Source organism: Propithecus coquereli, unplaced genomic scaffold, assembly GCF_000956105.1.
Source record: "Propithecus coquereli isolate 6110/MARCELLA unplaced genomic scaffold, Pcoq_1.0 Scaffold349, whole genome shotgun sequence".
Taxonomy (NCBI): domain Eukaryota; kingdom Metazoa; phylum Chordata; class Mammalia; order Primates; family Indriidae; genus Propithecus; species Propithecus coquereli.
Window position 1 is genome coordinate 816,665 of NW_012149163.1, and position 22,950 is coordinate 839,614.

Genomic DNA, 22,950 nt, shown 5'->3' on the forward strand with positions numbered 1-22,950 from the left:
GGGCTAACGATATACATCATAACTTATCAGAAAACTTCTGGTTTATATTAATTCCTTTGAGACATAGAAATGTTACTCCTACAGAGCTCTATTTCCTTTTCCCCATTTTTGTGACATTGTTGTTATCCATATTACATCTATTAATACAAATGTTACAAACCCAACATTATATTGTTATACTTATTACTTTAAATAATTTTATGTAGAATGTGACAAAAGAAAGGAGAGCAAGTATGTATTTGCATTGCTTGTTATACTAAGCTCTCCTCATTTATCATTTCTGGTATGTTGGTGTATTCAGTGGTGTCTTCAGTCTTTTTTCTCTCTGTCCTTTAGATTACATAATCTATATCAATCTATCTTTAAATTCCCTAATTCTTTCTTCTGCCAGTTCAAATATACTGTTGAGCTCCTACAGAACTTTTCATTTTAGTTATTATAGCTTTGAACTCTAGAATTTCTATTTGGCTCTTTTTTATAATTGCTATCTCTTTATTGATAGTCCCTACTTGATGTGGCATTGTCATCGCACCTTCCTTTACTTCTTTAATCATAGTTTCATTTAGTTCTTTGAACATATGTATAATGGCTACTTTGAAGTCTTTGTCTATGAAATCTGACATCTGGTCATTTGCACAACCAATTTCTGTTTCCTGCTTTTTTCCAGTGTATACCAATACTTTCCTGGTTTTTTTTTTTTTTTGCACATCTCATAATTTTTTGCTGGAAACTGGACATTTTAGATACTACATTTTAGCAACTCTAGGTACTGGTGCTACTATCCTCACCCCAAGCTTGTTACTGTTATTTGCTTGTTTGTTTAGTGACTACCAGGATTAACTTGGTGAACTTCCCTCCACCTCTGTAGTGCAAAGTCTGTGATGCTCCTCCTTAAAGGGTGTAGCCTTGGATATGCCCATAGTCACACTGGACGACAGTTTTTGGCAAGACTTGAGTGTAGTGTATCTTGTCTTGACCACACCTAGCTGTTAAAGATCCACTAATTACCAGCTGATTGCTCTATCATCTTCAATAAGACCCTGTAGCATAAATTGCCCACCAACTAATTCAATCAAATCTGGGTCCCTTCGAAGGTCAGTATTTGAGAGTTATTCTGACCCCAAAGGACTCCTCATAGCTGTTTCTTTTCCTGGTTCTCTCCAAAAAACTAAATGGCCTACAGTTTAGCCTGTATCTCCAACTGCCTTGCATGACAACCTCCATAGTTTTTTTTTGAAGCATCCTTAGGCTTCAGCTTCTCTCCACGCCCTGTTGCAAATGAAGTCAGTTACCTTCGGGAAAAGATTAGGAGCTACCTGTTTTACAACCTGCTTCTGTCTCCAGATAAAACATGTGAGACACTACAGCTAGAGTAGGGGCAATGGTATGTTTCTCTGAGTGACACACCTGCTTTAGAAGCTGAGCACCCAGGGAAAGGAAGGCTGTGATTCAGGTCTTCTCAGCTTGACAAGCAAGGGTAAGGGTGATCAGAGATCCAGTATTCTCAGTAGTACCCTGCCCAAGGTAAAGTCTCCCTCACAGGAGTAAAGACTGGGTAGAAGAAGGGAACCGCCACCACTCAGCCACACTTGCCTAGAACTTAGCCTCAGCAACAGGTACCTGGGGATAAAATGAGAAATGCTGTCATGATCCCCCTCCTGGGATGAAAACCTTCTGACTGGTTGGAAGGAAAAAGGAGCCCTGTGTTCTTGGCTGTATCACTCTGGAGAGGAGTTTCTGTCTCACTGAGCTGGGAGTAGGTAAGGGATGGAGTGGATTTTGGTTCAAATATCAGACTCTCACTGTTCTTATTGAGTTTTAGTAGATTTTCTTGAATAAATATTTCTTCATTTCCTGTATTTCCTAGGACCATTTCCAGAAATGTTTATTGGTTGTTTTTTCAAAATAATGTTCACCAGTTTCACTGGGGACTGGGTCCACAGAGCTCTTCACGCTGTCATGCCAGAATTGGAATCTGGCATTATTTGGAACTTATTTTATATATTATTGTTACATTGTGCAAACATCTGTAATTATTTTACCATTGTTAGGGACCAAGATTTTCCAAATAAAATAAATACAATCAAAGAAGTTTAAAAATCCTATAATGTTAAACTTGAATTAATAAGTATGAACTCATTTATTTTTCTATTTAAAAATGCTTATTTTCTAAAAAAATTCTGTCCTTTGAAAGAGTCTAGCAGCAATGACAAGAAAATGACAGTATACTTGACACCCAATTGTAACTTCTGTACCGAGCATTAAGCTATTGTCCCTCAGCTCCAAACACGGCATTCTATACTTGGCTCTGTGATATGAGACTGGAAGCCTACAAATATTTCTCCTTTGCCAGCTTGCTTACTTTCTGGTTCTGCCAACTTGACACATTAGACTCGGGGAAGGGGTAGAGAATGGACTTGCTACTTCCTGTTTATTTGCCGTTTCTGTTGGTGCCAGCCCAGCAATGCCATTCAACCTGGAGGCAGCAGTCAGTCAATAGCTGTATCTAACTTCTTTTGTTTTTCCCAAAATGCCCTCAGAGGTATTGGTACTAGCTAGGCAGCGCCACCTCCTGGGTTCCAACTCCAACAGGCCACTCTTCTAAGCTTCCAGGTTCTAATAACCCCAACCTGTTCACTTTATTCCCCAGCCTTAGGAAACGTTGCTGCTTTGTGTTACTTCTGTTACTTTTGTTTCCTCTTCTTCCCTTTTCAGAACTCCAATACCTGTTTTACTATTAAATAATGTCTTAAATAAATCTCTTTTAAAAGAACTAGTGTGGCTTCTGTTTTCCTGGATTCAGGTTTGTGGATCCTGACTTACATGGCTTCTACATGCAATTCTCCACTGGCAACAAAAAATACAACCAATGTCTCTTAAAGCATCGGTGCCCAACCTTTTTGGTACCAGGGACCGGTTTCATGGAAGATAATTTTTCTATGGACAGGGGGTGAAGGGGGGAAGGGTTTGGGGATGATTCAAGCGCATTCCATTTATTGTGCAGTCAAACCCCTCTGCCAATGATGATCTGTATTTGCAGTCACTCCCCAGCATTAGCATCACCGCCTCAGCTCCACCTCAGGTAATAAGGCATTAGATTCTCATAAGGAGCACACAACCTAGATCCCTCGCATGCACAGTTTACAGTAGGGTTTGCACGCTCCTGTAAGAATCTAATGCCACCGCTGATCTAACAGGAGGCACAGCTTATGCGGTGATGCCAGCGATGGGGAATGGCTGTAAATACAGATGAAGCTTCATCACCCACCACTCACCTCCTGCTGTGCAGCCTGGTTCCTGTGGATTGAGGACAGTCTTAAAGGAATGGCTGATTATATGTCTTGGGACAGAATACACACAAAATGGCCTGGGACATGTTGTAACAGAAATCAAGGAAGCTATCAAAAATCAGTGGGTCATATCCAAAGGAATTAGAAGCCAAAAAGAAGGGACTCCTATTGGCACAATATGGGATCAATGAAGCATCAAAAAGAATGAATGCAACTGATTGAAACACATTCAATACACTGAATATGTGTGTATATAAATTAGGTCATAATGATACTTTAAAAAACTGAGAAATATAATTCCTTTTCTGTAATTTAACAGGGTTTAGAGATATATGAAAATTAAACCTTCTTAAATTAGGATTTCATCCTAGAGTTCTTTTTTAAAAGATGGATGAATATCTATACTTTGGTTATGGTGGTAGTTACATAATTGTATGCATTTGTCAAAACTCAGAACTATACTCTTTAAAAGGTGAAATTTACTATATGTAAATTATACTATAATTTTTAAAAATGAAAAAAGAATGTCCTCATTCAAGTAGTAAAAATTATTAATTTATTAAGTCTTAATTTTAAAAAAGATGAATAATGTCTTCACCTCTTTTTTTTCTCCCTTTGGACAAAATGGGACAAATGTAAAAATATCCCCAGTAACAATGAAAGTCTAGCTTATGGCCCTCTAAATATGACATTAATTCTATGAAACAGCATTTGGTTTCACAGGAAATTGGTTGGAGTTCAACTTCATTCTATAAACTAAGTTGCCATTTTTATCAACTCTATTCTATAAACTAAGTTGCCAATTTTTTTTTTTTTTTGTGACAGGTCTCACTCTGTTACCCAGGCTAGGGTGTCATGGTGTCAGCCGAGCTCACAGCAACCTCAAACTCCTGGGCTCAAGTGATCCTCCTGCCTCAGCCTCCAGAGTAGCTGGGACTCCAAGTGCTCGCCACCATGCCCAGTTAATTTTTTGTTTCTATTTTTAGTTGGGGGGGAGGTCTTGCTGGTCTCAAACTCCTGACCTCAAGCAATCCTCCCACCTTAGCCTCCCAGAGTGTTGGATTACAGCCGGGAGCCACTGCACCTGGCCATCAAGTGCCTGACTCTTTCCAAACTTATTTGTTGAGTGAAATACAAATTAAAACAAAGATAATAAAAGGTTTCCACAAGAGGTAATAACGTGAATTAAAGTTTATGTGGCACAGGAAATTTGATTAAAATCATGCAAGATAACTAATTTACTTTCTTCTATTTTGAGACATACCTAAATCTCAGACAAAGGCTGGAGTCAATTCCTTTCATTTTTATCTTAGAACAAAACGGTGATGTAAGAAGTGAATATCTGGTTAAATTTACAAAGTGATTTACCAACCAACATTCTTCTAAAATATAACCCTAGCCCAAGTAAATCTAATGGCAGAGGAATCTGAGTAGTGCTAGTACTACATAAATTCCATTTACAAATTTGCTTATATTTTTCATGAGAATTGGACAAAAAACATTAGAAAAGTATATTGTAAATTATTTGTATTGCTATATATTCCAAAATCACTAATAAATCATTTTATGCTCCTATATTGACCATCATCCTAAGTTTTTAAATTTCAATCTCATTTGGGTTTCTTCCATGCTTCTCTAAGATTTTCCCCTTACCCTTAGCACCTGGTTCAAATAATTACCATATAAATTTCCTAGTGCATCTCATCCCACTTCCCTTACTCTTAGATGACCTAACCTTTTATCCACCAACAAAGGACAATAAACTGTAAACTCCACCAACGTGCCTCCTTTCCAACTCCAAACTTAGACTTTTTTCTCCTCTGGCTCAGAAGGGGTTTCTCAACTCTTTTCCTCAGTTCTTAATCCCATTTTCCCCAAGCCATACTCCACCCTTTTGCTTGCATCTTTTTTCTGAATCTACTAGCTCACTCTCCTTTGCTTACAAACACACTCAAGCTACCTAAAGCTAAAAATCCGTCCCTAAACCCTGGTTCTCAGGTAAATGATGACTTTCTCATTTACAAACAAATTTCTGGAAATACAGTTTCCACTGGTTATCTTCTCATCCAAATCTCCCATTCATTACTTTAATACTATTTTAAACTCACAACATTAAAATCAACGATATCTTTTTAATTGCCAAATCCAACAGGTTATTTTCTTTTTCTTTTTTTTCTTTTTAATTTTAGAGACAGGGTCTCTCTTTGTCACCCAGACTGGAGTGCAGTGGCATGATAACAACTCACCACAACCTCAAACTCCTAGGCCCAAGAGATCCTCCCACCTCAGCCTCCTGAACAGCTGGGACCACAGGTGTGCACCACCATGCCCGGATAATATTTTTTTATTTTTTGTATAGACAGAGTCCTGCTATGTCTCTCAGGGTGGTCTTGAACTCCTGGCCTACAGCAGTCCTCCCACCTGGGCCTTCCAAAGTGCTGGGATTACAACTGTGAACCACCACAAATGGCCCCAACAGTTTCTTTCCAGTTCTCATCTTGCTTACCTCCAAAATAATTGTGTCCTTGCTTGGTTTGCATTGTACAACTTTCCTGGTTCTCCTGTCTTTCAGGTATTCTCTCTCATTGTTCTTTTGGATTCTCTTTCTCTATCCCTTATTCTAGACTCTAAAAGATCTCCCCACAGCAACAAACTCTGCCCAGTTTGGTGACCCAGTTATGCTTATATTCGATGACTCTCAAATCACTATCTCTATGCCCCACCTCCCCTCCAAGTCCACCTATTGTTTTGTTGCCACAGACAAAACACCTGAATGCCACAAAGACTAAATTTCAACATTAAAAAATCAAACCAAAAGCAGAAAATCACATACCTCTCTCTAATCAATCCCATACACTGCATCCAGAGCTTGGCACCAATAACCACCCTAACTGGCTTCCATCAGAAATGAAAAAAGGCAACACATAAACCCTTGCCAAGTCTTTGTATTTTTTTGAAGTTCCTCTCATAACCAATCATTAGTTCTTTTGGTACAAAACTAAACCGTCATTTCCCCATAAAAACCTGTTCCTCCTCCTTTTTATACCTATGTATGTGAAATACTAAATCCTCGGAGAACCATCTATCTCTCTCTCCCATATCCCTCACTTCCAATTGATATTATCCTCCTACTAATCATTCTAACTTTGAAAATGTCTTCCAAATCTATGCAATTTATTTTAAAATGTATCCAAAAAATATGACGAATATCTGATAAAGCAAATATAATAAACTGCTAACCAAAAGAAAAAAATATGCGCATATATATATATATGTGCTCACTTATAATTCCTTCAACTTCTCTGTGTTTGAAAATTTTTACAGTAAAATGTTGAAAAAAAAATCTCTACATTCAGACATTGCTCAAATGCATGCCCTTTTTACCTCTCTTCTGAACTACTCTGGAGCCCAACTGAGCTGTCTCAGATTCCTTCCTGTTGTAGACACCCTCCTTAATGTCTCCCAATGATCCCTGCCTCTTGGTAATCCTGGGCTTGTTAAATTATCTGCCACACTGTACCAGATTGGTCTCTATGACAAACAGTACACAGTGGAAGTGATGGTACATCATCTCCGAGATTAGGTTATGAGAAACTGTGGCTTCTGCCTTGGCATGCTCGCTCGGTTGACTTGTTCTGGGGAAACGTGTAAATCACCTGGGGATTTTGTTAAAACACACACTCTAAGTCAGTAGATCTGGGCCAGGACCTGAGATCCGGCAGTTCCAACAAGCTCCTAGGTAATGCAGATGCTGCTAGTTCAGGGATCAAACCACAGTGCTATAACTAAAAAGGTAAGAAAAGTTTTACTCTTTAAAAAAGAGGAGAGAGTGGTAGATTTCCAATTATTTCCCCGCTATATTTAAATATGTTAATGTAGTCAAGTTTATGTTGTGGCTCAGTGCAACACACATCTCAATATAACCTATAACCATAACCGATTCTATAGAGCAGTGCTTTCCAAACATTAGTATGCATATGAATCACCTGGGGATCTTAATAAATTGCAGCAGTTAAGTCGGAAGAGAAGAGATTCTGCATTTCTAAGAGCCTCACAAGTGACAGAGAAGCTTCTGGTCCATGGACAATAGTTTTTGAGTAGCAAGGTTTTAGAAGGTTCCTATGCTTTTTTTTCAGTTTGACACATTTGGTAATACGAAAATATAAAACATATGTAAAATACAATAAAATCAAAACAATGAATTTGGAAAACAAATTTGCAACACCTGTGACAACATGCATGCATATCTTTTGTATTAGTCATCTTTTTTTTTTTTTTTTGAGACACAGTCTCATTCCCAGGCTGGAGTGCAGTGGTGCAATCATAGCTCACTGTAACTTGGAATTCCTGGGCTCAAGCAAGTCTCCTGCCTCTGCCTCCCAAATAGGTAGGACTACAGGTGCATGCCACCATGCCCAGCTAATTTTTTTATTTTTTGTAGAGACAGGGTCTCACTACGTTGCCCAGGTTGGTCTTGAACTCCCGACTTCAAGTGATCCTCCTGCCTTGGCCTCCCAGAGTGCTGGAATTACAGGCATGAGCCGTTGTGCTTGGCATCTTTTGTATTAGTTTTCTACTGCTGCATAAGAAATTATCATCCCAAACTCTTAAAGTTTCAGAATCATCAACCTGAAAAATAAAGTAAAAACTCTTAAAATGGTTTACAAATGCCCTTTACACAAGTCCGGCTTTATACTCAACTACTCCAGCATCATCACCCACCCTATGCACACACTTGCACTCCAACCATACCTGACAATTCCCTACACAATGCTAAAATTTTAACTTCTCTAGTCTATCCAACCCCTTCCCTACTCTACCCCAGAAAACACACTTTTGTTTTGATAATACAGTAGCAAGCGCAACAAAGTCATCAGTTTAGAGGTCCTCTCCTCCTTCCTTTCAACTGATCTTTGGTCTAACTTGGCCAAGCATTTCATCATTCTGCCATGGGATTAAAGTCCCATGGCCTACTTATTCCAGATAACTGAGACATAATTAACATACCATAAAACCCTCCCTTTTAAAGTGTACAGTTCAGTAGTTTTTAGTATATTCAGAATTGCGTAACCATCAGCACTAACTTTAGAACATTGTGAACATCTCAAAAAGAAACTCCCTTACACCTCCAGTCCACAACCTCTGGCAAACACTAATCTTTCTCTACAGATTTGCTTACTCTGGGCATTTCACATAAACAGAATCATACAATATGCAGTCTCTGTGACTAGCTTTGCTCACATAGCATGATGTGTTCAAAGTTCATTCATACTGTAGCATATGTCAGTACTTCATTCCTTTCTATGGCCATTCTATTGTATAATTATACCATATTTTGTTTATCCATTCATCACTTGATAGACATTTGGGTTATTTCTATTTTTCTGGCTATTATGAATAATGGTGCTATGAACATGCGTGTACAAGTTTTCTTAATATGTGGACATATCTTCAGTTCTCTTGGGTATATACCAAGGAGTGGATTTGTTGGGTCATATGCTTAACTCTACACTTAACGTTTTGAGGTATTGACAAACTATTTTCCAAAGCATTGCACCATTTTACATTCTCACCAGCAATGTATGAGAATTTAACTACTACATTTTCAACAAATGAGGATGTGTGGCCAGGCGCGGTGGCTCACGCCTGTAATCCTAACACTCTGGTAGGACGAAGCGGGAGGAACCCTTGGGGTCAGGAGTTCGAGACCAACCTAAGTAAGAGGAGATCCCATCTCTACTAAAAATAGAAAAATTAGCCAAGCGTGGTGGTGCGCACCTGTAGTCCCAGCTACTCGGGAGGCTGAGGCAGGAGGATCGCTTGAGCCCAGGAGTTCGAGGTTGCTGTGAACTAGGCTAACGCCACCGCACTCTAGCCCAGGCAACAGAGCGAAACTGCCTCACCCGCCCCCCCCCAAAAAAAAAAACCAAACCACAAATGAGGATGTTATGATTCCTGAACAAAAAGAGAAGTGTACCATCACACCGTATAAACCATACTGCATTAACCAAACAGAAGTATATGTCCAGCAGGAATAAAATGTTACAGGTCCGAGTATATTAAGCACGTGAATTATCCTCTCAGAGCCTCTGGTTCCTTATTCGAAAATAAGGATTCTATGATGACATTTACCTTGCAGTCGCAGTGAAGATTAAATAAATCAATCCACGTAAAAGCGCTTTACAACATCAATTATTCACGATTCAATCCCAGCCAAAGCATTAGGGGCAAAGGGTTAGATGCCAAGATCCCTCCCCCTCATTCAGGTTCCCTCCCCGCGGGAGCGGTCGCCGAGCGACGTCGGGGGCTGCAGCCACCTCCCTTCTCGGGGAGAGCCGACCTGCCGAGCCACGCAGGATAAATTGTCAGAGCTCGAGGAGCACAGGAGCCGCGTCACCCCAGCCCAGCATCGCTCCCAGAGAGATCCCGCACCCGCTCCTAAGCTTAGGTCAGTCACCACAGGATCTTTTTCCCTTTTTAAACGGTAACAGTCATATTTATTGTGGTCGAAGCCGAAGAGGAGGAGCAAAGGGAACGAGCATATCCTCCCACCTATGATCCCAGCCTCAGTCTCTCCAACACCCTCCCGTGAGGAAAACAAATATGAAACCCGATCCATTACGAACCCAGAGGTATATCAACCCCATGGCCCTCACCTCCTCCAGGCTCCGCTGTCGGATCCCCCTGGACAGATAGTGCAAAGCTTACCTGGTGGTTTCCTCCAGCTCGACCTGGCTCCGGCCAGGTGCCTCCGGAAGGATAGTAGCCATCTCCCCCTTCGCCTTCTCCCGGCCAAGTGGTCTCGGTCGGGCCGCCCCCGCGCACCCGCCAGGAAATGGGAGGCTGGGGAGGTTCGGGGCGAAGAGGATATAAGGGCGGAGGTGGGTGCACAGGCACATCTCCACCCCCAGACCCGTAATAGCGGCCGTAGGACGGACCGTCACTGGGGCCGTAGCCCGAGCGCCTCAGGGCCGACATGGGCTCCGCTGCCCCGAAGCGCTTCCCGCCCCCCCCCACGGCCGGCCCATTGCGCAGGCGCCTGCGGGCGACTGAGACTGGAGAGCAGGGAAGGGCGTCGGACGACAACAGCCAATCCCAGGCCCGGTCCCGCACCCTCGGCTGCCGAACCCCGAGCGTTAAGGGAGGTCCGTGACTCTGGTATCTCGGAAGCAGGGAAGCGAGGGGAAGCACCGCGCTCCCTAAAAGGGAGGATACATTTCCTCACCATCTATCCAATCTAGATTCTTCTTCCCCACTTATCAGGGACGCGGAATGGGTGTTTCCAGACCACACGACTGTCCCGCCTCTTCCTGAGGACCAGCACGTGATACCGGAAGTGGGTGGAGGTAATATGGAGGAGTTTCCGGTAGGCCCCGGCAACTGAAAGCCGGGGCAGAAGTGCTGGTCCCGGTCGGGATTCCTGTCCCGGTCCCGCCAAGGCGGCGACTGCGGTAGGAGGAAGAAGTTTGGGACACATTGGCCCACCACCGCTATACATTGCAGCCTTATTTCAGTTCAAAATGAACTATATGCCCGGCACCGCCAGCCTTATCGAGGACATCGACAGTGAGTAGTTCACCTCCTCCCAGTGAAGCTCGGGGTGAGACCCTTCCTCCCGGGCGGGCGCCTCTTCGGAACAAGCTTGTAGCATGAGTCCCGGGCGGGTTCGGTGTGTTTTGAGCTCAGTTCGGGGTGTTCCGCAGTGACGTCCTCTACGGCACGGGACACCGCGCTTGCCCACCCACCAGCCTGCTCTCTCTTCTGGTCCTCGCAGCCTCTGCTAGTCCCCGGGCTAGCGAGCCACAAGCTGTGGAATTCGTTCTTAAGCGAGTCTCCCCAGTGAAGGCCCGAACACAGAAGTGGCCCAGGGGACTTTTCCCCGTGCACTGTCCCCCACCTGCAGTATTTCGAAGAACCAGTTTGTTACCAGTAGTTAAATGAGAATAATTAAAAAAAAGATTCATTAGAAAGCGAAAATATTAAGACAACAGCAGTTGAATTTAATTGGCGGTAAACGTAGGCTTTCTACGGTGTAGCCATTTGCGATCTTTTACTATGAGAGTCATTAGCACTTTCAGGTTACGGTAGTAGAAACCATTGTTGGACATGGTATTGACTTTTCTGGAAAAGCTAAGTCACTTCAAACTTATTTTTTTGTTGTTGTTGTTAGACTATTTTCTCCTGCTTTACTAAGCAGACCTCCTTAGTTCCTAGTTATTGTCCTGAAGAGGAGCTCGGCCCTATACGAAAGCAAGAGGAACCACTTAAAATTGTCCTGTGTTTCTTTTTTTCTAAATTCTCATCTGCACATTATTCCTAAAGCAACTTTTTGCATCGTTATTTTTTAATTTTTATATTTTTTTTTATTTCAGCATATTATGGGGGTACAGATGTTTAGGTTACGTATGTTGCCCTTGCCCCCCCCCTTTGTATCGTTTTAATCGTGTGATTTGCCTCATTAACTTGTAAATGCTGCAAAAGGGTTTACATACAGTTTCAAACAAGTTACAACAATCTCCGCCGTTACAATGTGAGTATGGAAATTAGAGAGTGCGTCTATGATTAAAATCTTGTTTTATGGTTTTTGAGATAATATTTTAAACCCAAATTAGTTATTTTGCTAGAGAAGGGAAATGTAGTGTAATTGGACAAAATACATACACCCTGTGCAAACCTATCGTAACATGTAATGAAATGTTGTATTTTAGTTGTTTGATGATGCTCTTTTGCACTCCTTATATATCTGAGTTATTTGCAACCTGCCATTTTACTAAATATCGTTTTTGTTCTCAAGCCCTCTAACCCCTACCTCTTTGTAGATTCCAGACCCCCCTCCTTTACTGAAAAGTTTGAAACCATTTGATACGTACCCTTCACTCCTCCACCCCCCCCACACACATACTTTCCTCTGTATTATCACCCGTCCTCATTTGAGTAACAAGTATTCCTCCCTTTCTGTTTGTGTCTGTTATTACTCTCTCCTTCACTGCTTCCAGACCCTCCTTCCATTGTTATCTTTTTGCTTTCATATCCTCTTTTTCTCTCCTCTTGGGTCTGTCCTTTCATATATGTTATTGTCTGCCCATCTCAAATATTTTCACTGTCTGTCTCCATCACACTCCCATCCCTTTTTCTGCATCATTACCCCAAAACCTTCATTTTGATTCTCCTTCCTGACCACCTTCAATAGACCACTTCCGTTACTCCTGCAGTTTAATTTTCGTCATCAACACACTTCTGAAACTGTGTTCTGAAAAGTCATCAGGCTAAAGCACCCTTCTGAGTTCTTTCCCCTCTGCAGCATTGTGATAATGTCACCACTGGATTCTTAATTGTTTATTCTCTTGATTTTTCTAACACTTGTACTTGCTGATTTTCTTATTCTGGCACTTTTTGGTTTTTTATTGTTCCCCAGAGTAGATGGTCTCTTGGATTGCATGTTTGGGCTGCTTCTTTCTTTAAATCTTTAGATCTCCTGGACTTTAGTAATTATATCACCTTTTGGAGATTTATCCAAAATTGGTTTCTCTAATGCTGACCTCTTTGGCATTCCAGTCTTCTTATTTCCAACTGCCCGCTGACATTTTTTTTTTTTTTTTTTTTGAGACAGAGTCTCACTGTGTTGCCCGGACTAGAGTGCCGTGGCATCAGCCTAGCTCACAGCAACCTCAAACTCCTGGACTCAAGCAATCCACCTGCCTCAGCCTCCCGAGTAGCTGGGACTACAGGCATGTGCCACCATGCCCGGCTAATTTTTTCTATATATTTTTAGTTGTCTGATTAATTTCTTTCTAATTTTAGTAGAGACGGGGTCTCGCTCTTGCTCAGGCTGGTCTCGAACTTCTGAGCTCAAACAATCCGCCCGCCTCAGCCTCCCAGAGTGCTAGGATTATAGGCGTGAGCCACCACGCCCGGCCTATATGTAGGTGTTCTAATAGCACTTCGGAATCACAAAGTGCCCATAACCTTCTCTGCCTTGAGCTTGCTCCTTTTAGTCCCAGCTTTTGGTAACTAGTCCTCCCTGGCATGATGACTCAAAACTACATTTTCTTTAACTTGCCTCTTGAGCACCCCACCCTCACACATAACCACATATACAGAGTCAGTTGGTAAACTCCATCGCTTGTAACTGCACAGTCTTAGCTCTCATCGTCTCCCTTCACATCTCAACCTCGGTTCGTGTTTCTTCATGTCTCAGACAGACTCTGGGAATAGTCTCATAACCGCTCTTTTCTTTGAGATCAATCTTTAATGTTTTCTTGGTCCTTGTCTTCACAATGCAAATTCAGCCTGCCCCGAATACTTTTCTGACTTTCTTTCTTTCTGACTCCTGTTCTTTCCCTGTACACCCTCAACTTTTAGCAAACATACGGGTACATGGTCCTTTTTTTCCTCCTAATTTACAGATTTCTCTCCCCTTTCCCATTCCCTGTCACTGTTCTTGTGGCCAAAAATTATCTACTTTTCAAGGTACAACTCAGGTACTTCCTCCAGTTAGATACAGTTTCTCTTATATATCTTATATAATTATCTTATATGATCTTATATAATTAAGATTTGCTTTCTGTGGTACATAATTATAGCTCAAGGAAGACTGTAAATTCCTTCAGGGCAGAGTTAGTCTTGTTCCTCTGTTCTGCATTCTAGAAAGTACTTTATGCATGGCATTAAAGAAATGAATGGATGAAATTTTGCTGGCTTTGCTAGTAACTGGCTTATTCTCATTTTGGGGTATCAGCTCAGAGTCCTCTTCAGAGAAGTTTTCCCTTTGCCACCCTCTCTTCTGTGACCACTTCCCCTCTCCCTTCATCACATATCCTGCTAGCTTGTTTATTAGTCCATTACACTAATCACAATAGGTAATTTATTTGTCTTCCCCCACCATGAATATAAATTCATAAGGTTGGTGCCTTTCAAAGTCTTACGCTGTACTGTATATCTAGACCTCAGAACAGCACGTAGCTCTCTATAAATGTTATTGAGTTTCTGCTGTAGTTTATTATCAGTCCTTATTTTAAATATCTGAGGCATTGTTTTTATTTAAAACCTTCCCTGGTTACAAACATCATGAGATAGAAGCTCTTCTTTTTTAAGTTAAAAGGAAAATAATTCTAGCATTAAGGATATAAAGATCATCCAGACTAAGTTTCTCAATTTACAGATGTAGAAACTGACATGACACTGAGAGGGGTTTAAGTGTCAGACATCAGGATGTAGACCCCGTCAGTCAGTTTCTCCATGCCCTGTCCTTTTCCCACTCTGCTATACTACTCTGATTCTTTTTACCTAGACAATTCAGACTTTCTAGTCTAAATCCCAGGCTTTTATCTTCCCTCCCTTTTCCAGTGAACTCCACCTTAAATGCACTAGCAGAGGAAGTAGTACAGCTTAAACTGCTATTAACTTTATTATCCTAAAAACTCACTGAAGCTGACGGTTTTAATATTAAAGATCTGTTTTTTTCCCTCTCCTCAGAAAAACACTTGGTCCTACTTAGAGATGGAAGAACACTTATAGGCTTTTTAAGAAGCATTGATCAATTTGGTATGTATTTAATTATAGACTTCTTCTCTTACACTCTGGATAATAAGAGCTGCCTGATGCATATTTTCTGTTATTTCATGTTGAAATTTATCTGCAATTTTTGATGTGTTTGGCATAATGGAACTGTTTTGAGCGAGTACATCATTGTTTTCTACATTATGGTTCAAAAGCTTATGTATATATTTACAAGCTCATGTTTCTAAAATGGGTTTTCACTAGAACATATGATTATAACGTTTTTAGACTATTTTTTTTATTTCCCCCATTAGAGGGAGCCAAATGATAGAAATAAACTCAGTCCACTGAAAAGGCTGCTCATTTGTACATTGGCTTGGGTGTGACTACTCTTCAAAGCATTTCCTGCAGTGAAGGTAACCCTCCCTATCCAATGAAAATTGGGTAGAATGTATTTCCTGAAGCTTTTTAGGGACCCCAAAATTAAGCTCAGTGTTTTATATATAGGGATATATCAGACTCAGAAGTTTTTTGTATTTTACATCCTCCGTTTTTTTTAAAGTAAGAGGTGTATATTACCTTGTTCTTCTCCTTTTTTTTTTTTCTTTTTTTTTGAGACAGAGTCTTGCTCTGTCCCCTAGGCTAGAGTGCAGTGGCGTCACTGCAACCTCAAATTTCTGGGCTCAAGCAATCCTCCTGCCTCCAGAGTAGCTGGGACTACAGGCACACACCACCATGCCTGGCTAAGTTTTTCTGTTTTTAGTAAAGATGGGGTCTTGCTCTTGGTCAGGCTGATCTCGAACTCCTGACCTCAAGCGATCTTCCCTCTTCGGCCTCCCACTATGTTACCTTCTGTTTCAAGGAACTTCTAAGTTCATATCAACATTTGTTGGATATCCACTAAGTCACTGGATTTGGGCATGAGTAAAAAACATGATTGAAACACAAGAATTATAGAAGATATGAACATAGATTTCTGCTTTACTTCAAATAGGACAAGTAGTACTAATTGAAAGAAGAAAAATAATTATTCTTAACTAATTGGGATTCTAAATCTTAAGTCAAATTCATCAGCGTACTTGGAGGGGAAAGTAGTGAATATTGATTTTACTGTCAGATTATCAGGTATAGTTATCTGAAAAGGGGGAAAAAATAGGATTTTGCTATTTCCTTATCCATGGAAACTTGTATTGGGTTAAATGAATCCTAAGTGCTGAAACAAAGTTAAATCTTCAGTAAATCATCACATACACATACCCACACAGCAAACAAAACTCTTTCCGTCCAAAAACCAAAATTTTGATCTCTGCCATTGTTTAGGCTCAAGTTTTTCAAGTTCCCTATTCACTTATATTTTCTTATGGCCATGCTGATATTAGCAGTTAACTGATAAAGGAATTTACTTTTCTTATTCCTACCTTCATTCGTGCATTAGCACAACATAATCCCAAGTACTTTCTCAGTTTTCAGTTGTTTAAAAGTCTCCTAAGTGGTATGTCTTAATGAAATAGAAGATTATTTGAAATTTTAGCTTTCCCCAGAATTAGAAAGTTTGGAAATCATGGTTTAGCTAAATCTTTTCTACTCAAAATAACTGATTAATTGAGTTATGGACCTTACCCAGTAATCTGAACTAAATATCTTTGTTTCTTCCCTGTACACTTATAGCTAACTTAGTGCTACATCAGACTGTGGAGCGTATTCATGTGGGCAAAAAATACGGTGATATTCCTCGAGGGATTTTTGTGGTCAGAGGAGAAAATGTGGTCCTACTAGGAGAAATAGTAAGTGAAAACTATTAAGCTGCTATGGATCTTGATATTCATGCTAGTTAGGTTTCTTTTTTTTGTCTTTTGAAGAGGGAAAAAAATATTTTCCACATTTCACCCAGCTTTTCATAGGCAACCACCAAATTAGCTTAGGGAAGCTATAGTTATATGGGAAGCTACAGAGAATAACTTAACTTTGTTTCAGTGCCTTTTGGCATTTTAAAGATTTCGATCCCACTAGCGGCAAAATATCTTTGGTTTTAACCTGGTATCATAAAAAATACTATTGTACACAAATGTGTTCATTAACTATTTGTTTAATAGAAAATTGAAAAGGCTTTATATGTTGAAAAAAGTATAATTTGTATATGTTGGAATATTTTGCAGCCATTTAAGCAATTGGTTACAGTAGTTTTTCATGACATAAGGTTAATGAGCAGTATTTGGGGGAAGGACATAATGCATATACAGTACAATGCGGTGTCCTTATTTTTAAAGGGGGATTGGGGAAAGAATGGCAGTAGAAGCTGCCTTTCCATTACCTATCGTGAGAATGGAATTCAGTTTCACTTGGATCCTTAGCTCACGCCAGGGAGGAAATACCTGGGTATCTGTGCCAGAAAGATCAGCTGGCAGGTGAAAGGTTAAATCAAATCTTCTGAAGTGTTGTTACTGTAGGTCTTTGTGTGTGTGTGCACATATATACATACAAAACTATTAGGAAGCTATTTTATATGTATAAAACTATTAAAAGTACTCATATTTAAAAGTACCATATGTAAAACCTTTGACTTGATCCTGCTGCTTCCGATTATTGGGTTTGCCAGGAATATCAAAATCCAAATCCCTTCAAGAATAGTTGAAATTTGGGGATGAACCAGCAGTTTTCCTGTTCCTTACCAAAAACTTTGGTGTTTACTTAATTTTTTTCTATTTTGTTTTTTTAAAGTTTCTCAATACCCAGCCACATCTTAAGTCAGTTTACAAAAGTCTTTTGAGTGGTTTGGTTTGTATCTATTTTGAACAGTAAGCCATTTGAGAAAAAGATCGTTCTGCCAGGGTCAGCTTGGTTCAGAGGTCTCATGTTAGAAACAGTCAGCTAGAAATGATTATTCAGTACTATCTGTATTGCCCAAGTGCCGCTGTGAAATGTATGAAATATTTATAAAATATTTTTGTGGTTGGTACTTTTGGTTCAGTTTATCATCTCTTGGATGTTTAAGCAACAGAAATTGTTATCTCCTTGTATGATGCAAAGGTGGAAATAAAGCACCTAGTATCCAAGGATATGTAGTAAATGACTATAAAGTCTTCGTGGTGGGATTGTGGATGATTTTCTTAAAGACTTTTCTGAATTTAATTTTTAAAGAGGCAACATACCAGGGAAAAGACTAAAGTTAAAATAGTTACACATACTCTGCTTCAGTTTTATAGTAGCAAACACAGCAGACAAGGTTTTTGTACCAGTTACATTGGCACAGAGGTGCTTCTATATGAATATATGTGTATGTGCACAGAAAGAAGTGAACATTTGTTTGTTCTTGAAGGCTCATTGTTTCCCTGGGATCCCTTTTGTGAGGAAAAGTGCTCTTTTTTTAATATGTTACAGTTTGGATGCTGCAGAAGTTTTAAAGTGATACCACTACAGAAACATAGTTCAGGAATGCTGACGTGGTTATATGAATCAATAGTCAGTTTGTTATGTGCCAACCCCAAGGAAACTCATACCCAGATTCTAGAAACATTACATAGCTTAAGAAGTTCCTGGATCTGCCTCAAAGATGATGATGCACACAGCCTTAAATAAAAGACCGATTGTTCAGAAGCAGCAGCATCATAACCACATGAATAGCTCAGGGAATAACGTACTGAAAAGCCCAAGAGGCAGTACACGGAGGGAGCTAAGAACACTGTCTTTTCTTCAGCTGCTACCCGTGGCTTGTGAGGGCGCGTGTTAAGTGATAATACATGTTGTGCAGATGCTGTTAACTTTTACCTAGGGCAGGGCTTGCTCATGTAATTTTTGTGGCTTTCAGTCTTAACTCTTTGGTGAAAGGCCTCCATCTGATTAATGCCACTGCTTGTGGATTCTGAGACCATGGCAGTATGTGACAGTTATCTGGGCTCGAACACTGAAGAGTTTGTGTATGTGTCAGCGCCTTCCCAAACTTTATAATCGAAAGTCACAGAGGAGGATAAGAAAGAGGAGTACTTTATATAGGCTTTCCGTGTTACAGAAACACAGAGTGATGCCTGCACACCCATTTCAAGGAGAATAAACTGAATCTATCGATAGCGAGATAACTTTTTCAGCAAGGTTCTTCTGCATTATGGAATTGGTAATCAAATCTTTATAGTGTTCAAAAATAAAAATATTAAGCATATTATGCCATATTAAGTGGAAAAAAATTATAGTCAATCTTTGCATTGTGGTATTTTTATTTATTTATTTATTTTTATTTCAGCATATTATGGGGATACAGATGTTTACATTGTGGTATTTTTTAAGTCAATATAACCTAGAAAAATTATAAAGATATTCATCAAAATGTTAATCCTCTATACTGGAAATTATGGGGCAGTTTTAAGATTTTTTTCCTGTTTGTCTAAATTTCCTACAGTGAGCATGTTATTTTTGAAGTAAGGAAAAAGAAATAACTTTTTATTAAGCAAAAAAACTTTTAGTTAAAATGGTAGGGAAATATATTGGGACCAAACTAGTTTAATAACCTAACTAGTCTGCTGAGGTTTTCTCTGGAAGACTTGCTGCCATAGGTGGGAAAGGAGTCTTGTGTTTTAATGTATCATAGAGATTCCTAAGCCAGGTGTAGTGGTGCACACCTGTAGTCCCAGCTCCTCAGAAGATGAGGCGGGAGGATCCCTTGAATGCAGGAGTTCAAGGCCAGCCTGGGCAGTGTAGCAAGACCCCATCTCTGAAAGAATTATTTTTGAAAAACTTATCTAAAGCCATCTTTGCCTCAGTAACTTCTCTCTTGTATTCTCTGCAGTTGGGGACATAGCTACCTATACACAGCCCTAATAATTTTTTTAAAAGAAAGGTTAATCATTGACTAATATAAAATTAATTCTGACTAATATAGGATTTTGGATAATGTAAAACTTTTCCTATTACCACATTCATAGTAAGTAGGTATTAGTGTTGCCAGCCATTTCTTTGAAAAACTTATCTGTCCCTAGAAGAAGGCTATTTCAGCACAGTCACAGTTATGAAAAATAATCTGAGCCTGATACAGGAATCCATTTGCTTATAGATCTATAATGTTTTCTATTCTTGATCTTCAGGTGAAGTTTTTCAAACCTGCTTCTTTTGCAGGACTTGGAAAAGGAGAGTGACACACCCCTCCAACAAGTGTCTATTGAAGAAATCCTGGAAGAGCAAAGGGTGGAACAGCAGACCAAGCTGGAAGCAGAGAAGCTGAAAGTTCAGGCTCTTAAGGATCGAGGTCTCTCCATTCCTCGAGCAGATACTCTTGATGAGTACTAAGTCCTTTGCTCGGAGGCGGTTGCTCTTGAAGAGCAGGGGCTGTCATGGAATGGAAGTCACATCCTGGTCACCTCACCCATTGGACCAGAGACTGTAGCGTTTTGAAAAGTCATTTTTATTTTTAATTCTTTCTCATTAACATGAAGAAATCATGTGAGGTTCTTGTTTGTTTTTTTAAACAACAAAATCATTGTTTAAAGAAACAGTGGCATGGACTCCTTTCACACGTCACTGTGGAGCCAGCAACTACTACTTCTTTGTATTGTTCTTATCCCAAATAGAGTTTACAGGGGACATTCTTTATTTACTTGTAAATAAAACATGAATCTCAGAACTGTCATGTTATCTCCCAAGTGTGAGTGGCCTCCAGTGAATACACGATTAAATTCCTGCTCTCAAAGGTATAAGCAGTCCACACACCGGGGTTTCCCCACCAGTCACCGTGCGGCATGGCTGGCTACTCCTGAAGGAATATTTTAATACCAGTTATCCTGGGCGTCCTCCCCTTTTCCCTTTTCATACTTTTATCCGGGAAGAAATAAAAGTGTTCAGGCTTGAGCATGGAGCTTCCAGTGAAGTTCTCCAGTGACTGGTTATAGCAGAAGCCTCGCGTTTGAGAAACGGCGTTCCTGCTGATGCTGCTTCACCGCAGCTATTCCAGACTGAGTCCCCATGAGATCCAGCTTTTCTTAAGGTGGCTTGTTCTCTGAGTCCGCTATTAATTTAGTTGGTTTTCTAGTCCTTTGGATTGAGTCTTGAGCCTTTCATGCTCCAATCATCAAAAAGGAACATAAACGGTGTTATAATTACCGACGGCCCATAGCGGTGCCACTGTGGTATGACTGTTGAAGAGTGATGATTGCGTAAGAAGCATAACAGACTGTACTTTAAGAAAGTAGTGTGAGGCCAGGCTCGCACCTGTAATGCCAGCACTTTGGGAGGCTGAGGTAGGAGGATTGCTTGAGGCCAGGGGTTTGAGACCAGCCTGGACAATATAGTAAGACCCCCATCTCTACAGCTGGGCGTGGTGGCTCATGCTTGTAATCCCAGCTACTTAGGAAGCTGAGGTGGGAGGATCACTTGAGGCCGGGAGTTCCAGACCAGCCTGGACAACATAGCAAGACCCTGTCTCTAGAAAGAAATTTTAAAAATTAGCCAGGTGTGGCACATGCCTGTAGTTCCAGCTACTTGGGAGACTGAGACAGGAGGATCGCTTGAGCCCAGAAAGATACAGTGAGCTGTGATTGCACCACTGTCCTCCAGCCTGAGTGACAGAGACCCTGTCTCTAAAAAACAAAGTGTGGTTTAGCAGACAGTGGAGGGAACTAGCAGTTGAGAGACAGTGTAAAATCGGCTTATTGGCACATTAGGCTTGAGTAAGTCATCCTCTCTGATTCTCATTTTACCTGTATAATCATTCCAAATCCTTTTTATAGTCTGTTTGGCAAAGATGTCCTTTTCATAAGATATTTGTCTAGTTTGTGTGTGAATTGTTTTACAGTATTAAATAAATTTAACATTTTATGAGCTCAGATGTTTTAAAACTGCTCAAAATGCCTATAAAGCATTTGACTTCTGAACTATCATCAGGTTGGTTTTACAAAAGATAAATCATTAAGTGTAATTGTTTCTTCATAAATTACCTAATGTTTTGCCTATAATCTTACCTGTTTAATTTGTTAGAATTTGTTATTTAATTTGCCAGAATTTGTTAGTAACTACCCACACAAAGGGGGAAAATAGCCATCACCAACTTTGGAAAAACACGTCTGATTACAGCAGGGTACTCTGAGGTTCCGCAAGATGACAACGTGTTTTTCTGAGCCCCACTATTTCAGAACATGCCTCCTACAAGATGAAGATTCACTATAGTTATCTTGTCTTTTCAACATCCATCAAACAATTCCAAATGTAACGAGTTATGAGTTATTCTTACCTTAAAGGGATTTAATTGCCACAATAAGTCAAGAACACTTAAATCTGTTGAATTTCCAAGGCTTAGCAAGGGCTCCAGCAGTGTGCATAGTGTGTCGCGTTAGACCTTTACCATACAGGCAGCAGCCAAGGATTAGACCCAAAGGAAGAAACTGGCCGGGCTGCATCCTTCCTTAGCGCCCCGGCAGCCCAGCGCCACGCCCTGCCCTTAGCGCTGCCCAGCCCAGTCTGCAGATACTGAAATCTGGTGCTTTTCTCCCAGACCACTGCTGGGGCTACTATTAGAGCTCAGGGTCAATCCCATTTCATACTTTTGTTTTATCTTGAATTGGTTTCTTCCAATTGGGCTTCTCCAATTGAGACTGCTTTCGAAGGAGAAAAATAAGATCTACCAAAGACCCTTTTCTGGCTGTCTTTATTCTGAAACTGAGTATAGCAGCATCTCTTGCACTCTTCCAACTGTTCTCCCCGCCCCCCTTGGCTCTTGACCTTAGATTGCATGCTCTTAGCTAAGTTTAAACCACAGTATCTTCCCCCTCCCCCACTCTGATAAATTCCCAGCAGGCTGTGGATACTTGGTAGAGCTGAACACCCACATGTCCATTGTGGAGGCTTCCTGGGGAAGCCATGTCAGGGGGCGGAAGGCTGGAAAGTAGTCTCCCAGGGTGCAGGCTGGGAGAGTGAGGCAGAGCGCACTGCAGACAGGGCGTAAGCCAGCCTGCGGAGCAGGCGCGCCAGGCCAAAGACGACTGAAGCAACTGATGCGGATTGTTCCCAACCTCTAGTCTCAGATGTTCACATGAGATTCATGGCAGCGCTGCACAGATCAAAAAATGGGCCCCAGGCCGGGCGCGGTGGCTCACGCCTGTAATCCTAGCTCTCTGGGAGGCCAAGGAGGGCGGATTGTTTGAGCTCAGGAGTTCGAAACCAGCCTGAGCAAGAGCGAGACCCC

The 22,950-nt window shown here is 40.8% G+C and overlaps 2 protein-coding genes across 2 annotated transcripts in view; one reads left to right on the forward strand and one right to left on the reverse strand.

Moving 5' to 3' along the window:
• Window positions 1-10,339, reverse strand: part of BAG4 (BCL2-associated athanogene 4) — a 29,378-nt gene extending 19,039 nt beyond the window's left edge. The window contains exon 1 of the mRNA XM_012651099.1: window positions 9,999-10,339. Coding sequence (XP_012506553.1) covers window positions 9,999-10,268 — 270 coding nt within the window. The 5' untranslated portion in view covers window positions 10,269-10,339. The remainder of the gene's footprint in view (window positions 1-9,998) is intronic.
• Window positions 10,340-10,405: 66 nt separating this feature from the next.
• LSM1 (LSM1, U6 small nuclear RNA associated) lies at window positions 10,406-20,400 on the forward strand. Its single transcript, XM_012651100.1, has 4 exons — window positions 10,406-10,856; window positions 14,766-14,834; window positions 16,458-16,573; window positions 19,893-20,400. Exons 1-4 carry the CDS (start codon window positions 10,811-10,813, stop codon window positions 20,061-20,063), a joined length of 402 nt encoding a protein of 133 aa, XP_012506554.1. The 5' UTR covers window positions 10,406-10,810; the 3' UTR covers window positions 20,064-20,400.
• The last annotated feature ends 2,550 nt before the right edge of the window (window positions 20,401-22,950 follow it).

Excerpts from the sequence above, each read along its gene's own strand:
- LSM1 (XM_012651100.1), top strand. The coding sequence starts at position 10,811 with ATGAACTATATGCCCGGCACCGCCAGCCTTATCGAGGACATCGACA. Across the intron at positions 10,857-14,765 it reads CCTTATCGAGGACATCGACA|AAAAACACTTGGTCCTACTT; the intron begins GTGAGTAGTTCA and ends CCCTCTCCTCAG. Across the intron at positions 14,835-16,457 it reads AAGAAGCATTGATCAATTTG|CTAACTTAGTGCTACATCAG; the intron begins GTATGTATTTAA and ends GTACACTTATAG.